The sequence below is a fragment of the Hydra vulgaris genome, chromosome 03, assembly GCF_038396675.1.
Source record: "Hydra vulgaris chromosome 03, alternate assembly HydraT2T_AEP".
Classification (NCBI taxonomy): Eukaryota; Metazoa; Cnidaria; class Hydrozoa; order Anthoathecata; family Hydridae; genus Hydra; species Hydra vulgaris.
The window spans coordinates 16,054,943-16,065,000 of record NC_088922.1 but is presented as its reverse complement, the minus strand read 5'-3'; the positions used below and the strand labels follow the sequence as shown (position 1 = coordinate 16,065,000).

The following is a 10,058-nucleotide window of genomic DNA, read 5'->3' as shown; positions in this document are numbered from 1 at the left end:
AAGCGATATGTTATATTTTATGTATTATATTTTTAATTGATTAATAATACATAATTTACTGAAAAATTGTACTGTTCACTTTTTTTTGCTCGCCAGTGTATATATATTTATATATATATATATATATATATATATATATATATATATATATATATATATATATATATATATATATATATATATATATATATATATATATATATTTATATATATTTATATATATTTATATATATTTATATATATATACATATATATATATATATATATATATATATATATATATATATATATATATATATATATATATATATACAGTGAGAACAGAATTTAATTGCACAAAGTAATTTTTCAATAAAATTAACATCTTTGAATAAAATACTGTATCATGCAGTAATTATAAAGAACTTTTTTTCTCCAATTATTCATTTGGTAAAAAAATTGTTAAATTTGTCTTTATGCTTTTGAATTACCTGGTACAAAAAAAAGGGGATAAAAACACTTGCACATAAAATATTTGTACAAGAAAAACTTTATAGGTTAAGAAAAATTACTAGGCTAAGAAAAATTACCAGTTTATTAAAATAACTGAGAAACAGTTTCAAGTTTTTGTATTTTATTTTAATATTTAGTTGGCCCTCCTTTTACTTTAATTACATCTAACAAGCGTTTCGGCATTGATTCTACTAGACATTTGATTTGATTATTGTCAATGATAGGCCATGATTTAAAAACAGCTTTCTTCAAATCTTCTTTTTTCGTTAATGCCTATTACCTATTTTTTATCTAATAAAGTCCATAAAGATTCTATTGGATTCAAATCTGTGCTCTGTGAAGGCCATTCTAAAACAATTATGCCATTTTCATCAAAAAAGGTTTTAGTTTTTTTAGCAGTATGTTTTGGGTCATTGTCTTGTTAAAATAAAAAACTGTTTCCCAATCTAAGTCTTTTAGCAAAAGATTTTAAATTTTGCTTCAATATATTGTTATACAAATCAGCATTCATAGTTTCATCAATAAATTCTAGTTTACCAACACCATTCCATGCCATACAACCCCATAACATTACACTTTCACCACCATGTTTAACTGTTCCTCTCATGCAACTCAAATTAAATGTTTCACCCCTTAATCGCCAAACTCTCTGTGCACCATCAGATTTTTTCAAATTAAACTTGGATTCATCAGTCTAAAGTACTTTTTTCCAAAATATTGTTGCTGCCATTAAATAATACTTTTTTTCAAAATTCATTCTACTCTTCATATGATTTTATGTTTAAAACGGTTTTTTCCAAGCTATACATCCTTTAAATCTTGCTTTATGAATGCGATTTCTAATTGATGTTAGTAAAATTGTGTATCCTGTTAAGTTTTTCAGGTGATTTGTTATATTTTTTACACTTTCAAACTGATTTTTTTTATTCATTCTTAAAATTTCACTATCATCTTGTGAGGTTGTCTTTTACTTTCGTCCTCGTCCAGTACAACTTTCAAACGTTTCATATTGTTTGGATTTATTTACAATGGCTCCAACTGTTGTAAATGGAATATTTGTAAGTTCTTTAACTTTTCTCTAAGTATTTCCTTGTTTAACCAAGTCTATAATAAGTTTTCATTGAGTAGTATTAAAAAATTTACCTTTAGGTGCCATAATGTTCGATGAACAGAGTTTTTAATGACTTTTTTTTATCAAAAATGTTATTAATTGCTGAAAATTATATTCTATAAATATAAATTCAATAATAAAATTGATATTTTATAAATTAAAAAACCATAAACATTCATAACAAATAATAAAACGGTTTTGTACAATTAATTTTTGGGCAGGCAATTTAATAACTGTCTAAGTAAAAAATCAAAAATTGTATAAAAAACACATTTTTTTATATTTTTACTGATTAATTATAAATTAGAAATTATAAATAAGAAATTATAAATAAGAAATTTTTGTGCCAATATATATATATATATATATATATATATATATATATATATATATATATATATATATATATATATATATATATATATATATATATTAGGGTGGAGCGATTTTCATAGCAAAAAAAAAATGAGTTTAAAAACCAATATTACTGAGACACGAATCAATGTCTATTAATTATAAGATAAAAGTAAAAAAATATTTTTTGATTTTGATGAGATCTTGACAGGTCCTAATATTTTTGAATTTTTTTTTTTCTAAACCATATCAACCTTGGACTCAAAAAAAGCAGAAAAAAATGCTTGTTTCATAAATAATAATTTTATTAAAAAAAAATTTTTAGTGAAAAAAATACTTGCAAAAATATACCTTAAAACCCCCGTTTTGTTGAGGACGGGGGTTTTTAATGAAAAAAACAACTCTACTTTTTTAATTTTAATTTTTTAATAAAAACAAATATTATTTTCAAAATCAGCATATTATTTTGCTTCTTTTAAGTATCAAGTTGATATAGTTTAGAAAAAAAAAATTTAAACAATATTAGGACAAATTAAAAATTTAGAATCCAAAGAGGAACCTCAAGAACTCATCAAAACTAAAAAAAAAAAGAGTAAGGTTCTTTTTTCACCAAAAGATATTGATTTGCTGCTCAGGCAAATCAAATTTCAAAAATTTTCAAAATCGCTCCACCCTTATATATATATATATATATATATATATATATATATATATATATATATATATATATATATATATATATATATATATATATATATATATATATACAGTGACCTAGGAAGGTTAAGAAAGTTGGGGGGGGGGATTGAAATAGAAATTAAGGGGACCTAAAACAGCTAAAATTTAAATAGAAAAAATTGAGGTGGAGGGGCAAAACTCCCTACGCCTCCTATCCCTACGCCAGTGTTTATATATATTATATGTATCAATTACCAACTTTTGGTTGCTTATAATTACTAACTTTTAGTTTGCTTTTGGTTGCCTTAGCAGAAATGAAGATTTATTAATTATGTTTTCATATATAAAAAACCTGTAAAATATTTCAGTAAAATATTTGGTTCCATTCCAAACTTTAGTTTAACTTCATGTGTTGTTTTCTCACTTGCGATTAATTTATCTTTTCAAAACTTTTCTTAACCTTTTCAAAGATTTTTAAAAAATCTTTGAAAAGGTCGACTTTATAAATTTTTTAATTTACTTGTTATTATTAAGGTAATAAAAGCGAGAGCTCATAACAGAGCACCTCAAAAATAAAAAAGTGAAACTGACTAAACATAAAATCAGTCTTTTTGGAAACAAGTGAGAGTTATTTTTAAGCATTTTATATAGTTATTTTTTAGCATTGATTACTTAAATTAGGTCTTTTTGGTTTCAACAAAGGCATAGTTTTCTGAATATGCAATTGTATTCATATAAAGCCATCATTTTTTCACAATAACAAACTGACTCAGGGACTAATTTAATTGCTCTCTCACAACTTTGGGTAGGTAATGAATGTAGAAAAATGTCCATGGAAATAACTGTCTTTGAGTTAAACTAACAACAAGTTTATAGTAATGACCTCTTTTTTTAACTGACTCACTCAAAACACCTCAACTTTTCCTAATATTTAGTACAAATAAAAAAATTCCTGATTCTAAATATCCTTCTGAAAGAATTTTATTTTTCCGGTATTGCATGAAATCTTCCAGTTTACAACTCTAGTCTCTTATTATGTTTCATTCTAGATATACTTCAACTTTTAGATAATTAGATTATTTCTACAAGGTGATTATTAAAAAACGTCCAGAAATAAAAGGAATAGTTTTTATTTTGTTTTCAATGAAATCAGGTATGTGGACCCTAAAAACTAATTAGTTTAATTATATAAGTTTTATGGGGTAAATTTTTCAGATTATTTAGTATACTTTAGTTCATCATCATTATTGATATTACTAAATATAATAAAGTAATAAATGATTGATAAAATTTATATAAAACTTTTTTTATTGTAATTTTAGAGGAAAAGTTTATTTGCATAAAGGCTTATAAAGCAGAACAACCTGACGAGTTGTCATTGACATTGGGAGATGTTGTTTTTGTGTTAGGAAAGTGTTCAGATGGTTGGTGGAATGTTAGGTTTGTTTAATGTTAAATTTTTATAATCAGTCTTGTTGAATGTATACATTATTATTCTATATATGTTTATTAATATTATGCAATATTAGTTATCAAATCAAAGACCAAGTATACATTCATCAAGCACTTGATGTTTGATGAATGTATATAATACATATATGTGTGTGTGATGTAAATAATAAATAATGACTGGCGTAAGTGTGTAAGCAAAATACATTTTTAGGTTGAAACGTGATGCAGAAAAAGATTATGACGGTTTTGTGCCTGCTATTCACCTAAACAAGGTTCCTAAAGTAGCAGAAGCAGGAGTTGTTCGCCAATCTAGGACAGGTTTACAATCTAGAGGTAGGAACAACAAGATTGTCATTTCATTAGCTTTTGTAAAAAGCTTAAAATCATTTAATACCACAAGAAGGAGACATTAAAAAAAAATTTTTCAGAATATTTAATTTATGAATTACTTGAAAATTTATTTATTCTATTTTTAGTATTTAAAAGTATCATTTTATTTATTGTTATATTTTAAATATACTTATTAAAGTGTTAAATTATACTTTGAAACGTAACTTGAACGCTTAACTTGAAGGCTTAACTTGAATTAACTAATGTTCGTTCCATAAAAAATACATTACAAACAGGTCTAAAAGAAGAATAACTTATCAATATGAGAAGTTTTCATTTCATTATATTTTTAATGAGAAGCCATTTCAAAAATAGTATCAGAAGTTACCGTAATCAGAAGTTACCGTAATCAGAAGTTACCGTAATCAGAAGTTACCGTAATTGCAAAAATAAGTACAAAAGTATTTTATTCTTTTTATCAACTGAAACCAAAACTTTAAATGACTTTGCATGATTGGTGGGCTATAATATAAAAATAGGTTTAACAGAAAAGTTAGTAAAAGTAAGTATTTAAATATTTTAAAAAAAAGATTTAAGAATAGTTACATCCTTGATTTTAGGCTTCAAGGCTTTAACAATCTTTTCTGCAGGTCATAAACTTGAGTCAGCTTCAAGAAATTCAGTTCTTGGTATACTGATAGATTGAAATGGACTCACACAGGCTTTCAACATTATGATCACACAGTAAACTTCTCCTGTGTCATATAAATATTGTTGGTAAGCAACAGCATTTGTTGCAAGCAGCATATGTTAAAGATGTATGAGTAAAAATGTGTGTTGATGAATTTGTTATGGTTGAAGTTGTTTGTAAACATCTGGGAATTTTTATTATCTATTTTTTAAATCTTGAAACCATTGATCAACATTGTTAACAACTTTATCTGGAATTTAATAATCCCAATTAATTCCGTCAATCCACAATTCTTGCATAACTATTTTGATGCAAATGATATAGGATGATGAAAAACTTAAGGGATCAAGTAATGATGCCATCTTTTTAAGCAAAAATCACTTTATATAAAGTGTTTTTTTTTTTCTTTTTTTTCTTTATGTATTCTGATTCTAAAATACATTTATGCTATATCACAAGTTAGTGCAACTAGCTATTTTTGAAATTAAGGTAAAAATGTCACAAGGTCTTGTTGAAGTTTTAGACCTTGATAAGAAACTTTATTAATTGATTTACCGTTGTATTTTGCAGATCCATCAAACACGCTTCTGACTTTTGTAGTTTATTTATCGGATGGGAGCATTGAAAAGTGTGATAAGTATCAACCATCACCTAGATTCTTCTTATCAATTTCCTCTAAATATCAAATTATACTTATTGAAGACTTTTGTTTTCATTAGACATTCAAATCAATTTCCTTTAAATCAAATTGTACCTGTGGCCATAGCTTTAAATGTTCTAAGGAATTTTTAATACATAATTACAGAAAAAATGTTTTACTAAATCGAGCTGCAAATTCTTGGAATGAACTGCCAAAAAATGTTGTTGAAACTACTTCAGTAAATTTGTTCAATGCAAGACCTGATTGATGGGTGTCAAACCATCATGAGAATCAGCTGTCATAGTGTGCTTAAAACACGCTTACTGGTACCAATACCAGTCACAGCTTAAACTAATACTAACTTCGAAAAATGGATTTGAAGATATCCTCTAAAACCATCATGCATGTTCATCCAAGGGTTGTAGGCTGAGCAACTGGTTCATTAGATCCCCTTGAATTTCTTTAACTACGCAGTGTAATTCAGCATAATCCATACCAATTAGAATGTCAATTTTATGGTTTGGTTCAATGTTTTAGGAGTTTTATGTTTCTTATATGTCTTCTCCTTTACAACCTTTTTCCCCAAAATTCAATGACTTCAGCTAGTATTTTTTGGCATTGTTTTAAACAAATCAATTTTTCTGTTTATCATATTGACAGTTACCTTTTTTTTGTTTTATCTTGGAGTGAAAACTCAGGAGCTCCATCAGGATTCAAATACGAGTGTGTACTTCCATTGTCAAGCAATGCGTTGACTTGTCGTCAGCGCATTGCTTGACGGTACCGTTTAAAGAGTTCATTATGCATATATAATTGGATGTTTGACATATAAAAGTTTTCTATTTCCATGTTTTTTTTCCTGGGTTCCTCAGAAATTCTTCAGTTAGACTCTTCTTGTGAAGGAAACGATTGTGCCTATGCACACCCCTAAATTTCATAAATTCTAGAGTTTCTTCATTTTTTAATGAGTGGTTAAAATTCAAACATCTGAAGCAAGGTTAATTTTTCTTGGCTGTCTCCCATCTTTCTTCAACATTTGATTAAGTTAAAGGTTAAACAATCCTCTGTTTTATGACCGCTTTTGCAAATATAACATTTCTTCATCCAATATATTTTCTTTTTTCAATGTCACCATAGCACAAATTTGCTTCAGGAGGTTTTTAACTAGAGCTTTTTTTAATAAATGAAGAGTTTCTGTTGCTGCAATTTAAAAATCTTTAATTATAAACTTTTTGAGAGATTCAACATTTTCTTTCAATCTGTTCACATATACCCAACATTTATTTCTTATTAACATTATCTCTGGAACCTTTTTTTGCAATTGATGGTATAATTTTTTTTTTCTTCTATATTTTCTTTTAAGTCTTTCTTTTGCAGCTTTATAGGCAAATGACAAGTGTCCAATTCTTTCATATGCTTTTAATGCGTCACCACATAAATATTGATTGATGATATTGAAATATTATGATCCGACGGCGATCAAAAAAAAATAATGCCTAATGCGTATTAATACTTTATTTGAAGATATTTCTTAACTTACTTTTAAGTCAACATATTAAATATTTCCTTTATACAAAATGTTAAACCATTAAAAAATAAAAAGACTTTGATGGTTAAAATCAATCTTTTACTAATAATTGCTTACTATCTGGTTTCTTTTTAATCGTGTCTTTTTAGTGTTTTTTTAGTTCTGTTTTTACTTATAATATAGTTACTTATAATATACTTATAATTTGCTTTGTAATAGGTATTGTTCCTCCACCAAGAAGAAACTCCTATAAGGTATTTGTTAATATATTAAATAGGATGTTATCTGAGAAAATTTTCTGAAAAAATTTATTTTTGATTTAGATAAAAGTAAATGTATCAACTGATAAAACTCTTGTTGATGAGAAGAGTAAAACAAATTGTTTGACAAATGTGAACCAAGTTGAAGTATCAGAGTCGCTATATGTTGCATCTACTAATATTAGAGCGTTTGGCGAAAAGAAGATAGATATATTTGAAGGTGCACCTGTTGTGGTTCAAGACAAGTTACCAAATGGATGGTGGTACATTGAAGTTGGTGGTGTAGAAGGCTGGGTGCATTCTAAAATGATTACTCGAACAAGTTTAAAAAAGACCAAAAAAGATCAAGCAACAAAAGAGTATTATATAACATCAGCAAGTTTTAATTCAACGGATAAAGCTTGTTTATCATTCTTAGAAAATCAGGTTGTTGAAGTAATTGAAAAAAAGGATAGCGGTTGGTGGTTAATTAGAACTAAAACTCAAGAGGGTTGGGCACCATCTAGTTATTTAAATAAAATACATTCCAATTGTAATGAGATTAAAGATACATCTAAAGCAATTTCTATAAAGCCCGATTTAGAAACCGGGAAATCTTTAAAGGGAGATTTAGAGACCGGAAAACTTTTTAAGGGAGATTTAAAACCACACAAAAATAATCATAACATTTTGCCACGACCTCTGCCACGACCCATACCACGACCAAAACTCAATTCTAAATCGTCTTCTAAAACATCGACTGATAACATCGACGATGCTTCTCGATGCTATAATAAACAAACTAACAATAACCTTGTATTGGCGGGAAAACCTGCTATACCAAAAAAACCATTGACTAAGGTATCTAAAACCGGACCAATATCAAGTTCCAATACATCGATATATACTGAGCTTGAGGTTTTCACTGCTCCTACTTGCCCAAATGATCCAAATTATAAAGAATTACAATTACAGTCCATTCCAACAAAAAGTCCAATTAAAACAGCAGAAGAAGATTATATTGATATCGAAAAGTATCAATCTAAATATGAAGGAATAAGAAATCCTCCAGTTTCGAAATACACAAAACTTAATGTAGCTAGTACTTCTCCGCGTCCTACTAGTCATATATTTAAAGAACCAAAATTGAAACCAGATTTTTGCTCTCCGCTGATAAAATCAAATGAAGAAATCTACATAGCGATTGAGAATTATGAAGATACTGATAAAAGTATAATAAATTTAAAGATGGGCCAGCGAGTGCGTGTTTTAAAAAAAGATAATGGAGGTTGGTGGTATGCCGAAGTTGATAATGCTTTAGGCTGGGTACCCTCTAACTTTTTAAAATTGTGTAATTAAAGAATATTTAATAAATTATTTAAGTATATGAAAACTATATTTTTATAGAATTTGGTTTTTTAGTAACTTTTTTAATTATTTAACTGTATGTTTTTATTTTTGGTGGCATACCGAAGTTGAAAATGTTTTAGGCTGGGTACCATCTAACTTTTTAAAATTATGTAATTAAAAATTATTTTATAAATTATTTTACTGCATAAAAACTGTATTTTTGTATAATTTAGTTTTTAGTAATTTTTTTAATGATTTAAACGCATGTTTTTAATTTTACGTTATTTAATATCTAAATTTTATTTACTTATTTGCTGTTTAGCGTGTATATGCGTGTGTGATTTTTACGCCACACGATATCACTAATACATCATTAATGTTATGGTATTTTGTCATATCGGCATCAATATGTGACATTCATAATGACATTTTGCACGATCGATCCATCTGTATTCAACAATCTGTCTATAATCCATCTAGATTATACTGGTAATAAAACAATACACTAGAATTATATTTTACTTTGCTTGAATTGTTAGTTATTATAATTTGTTAATATAAATAATAACATGCATGTAATATATAATGTATACTCGAAACGTCAAAAGTGCATTTTATCTAAATTTTATCGAAACGTTTTAAGTGCATAAATATTTGTTATCAAAATAAATAAATTTTATACAAAGTTTAAAAAGTTAAAAACCAGGAGCGAAATAAATTTATGAAAGTTACGCAATTTGGGTACAGTAGTAAGGTTCAGATGTATTGCAGTGTAGAGGGCATGAGGTGAAATGTGTATGGCGCTTGAAAACTAACTACCTCATGAATACCACTGCCCCTTATACTCTTTCGTGCTTTTTAGAAATAATAAAATAACTAAAAATGTTCAATTTTTTGTTAATAAGCATAGTCGATCAGCAACATTATCAAGCTGTAAACATCGATAAGCAAAGGTTTCGGTCAAGATTGCTTTACGATAATATTTGTTTCAACATTGTGTGCAGCGCAATCTCATAGTAAACTGATTTTTAAAAAAATAGATAATACTACACAACATAAATTTAAAAATTATACGTAAAAAATGACTAATAGTATTTTGTATTATGAGAGTCACTGTTGTTTTAAGTTAAGAGGTTTTTGAAAAATATAATTTATTGCTAATCTGTGGTGTGCCATCAGCTAGGGTTGCCATT

At 26.9% G+C, this 10,058-nt stretch overlaps 1 protein-coding gene across 5 annotated transcripts in view; it reads left to right on the top strand.

Moving 5' to 3' along the window:
- The window catches only part of LOC101240408 (SH3 and PX domain-containing protein 2A), a 21,343-nt gene extending 11,871 nt beyond the window's left edge, over positions 1-9,472 (top strand). For 3 of the 5 annotated variants that reach the window (XM_065792463.1, XM_065792466.1, XM_065792465.1), the window contains 5 exons: positions 3,958-4,075; positions 4,299-4,420; positions 7,496-7,530; positions 7,600-8,841; positions 9,188-9,472. In XM_065792463.1, coding sequence (XP_065648535.1) covers positions 3,958-4,075; positions 4,299-4,420; positions 7,496-7,530; positions 7,600-8,841; positions 9,188-9,358 — 1,688 coding nt within the window. In that variant the 3' untranslated portion in view covers positions 9,359-9,472. Of the gene's footprint in view, positions 1-3,957; positions 4,076-4,298; positions 4,421-7,495; positions 7,531-7,599; positions 9,127-9,187 lie in introns of those variants that run through there. The other 2 variants (XM_065792464.1, XM_065792467.1) reach the window with 1 other exon arrangement.
- Positions 9,473-10,058: the final 586 nt, after the last annotated feature.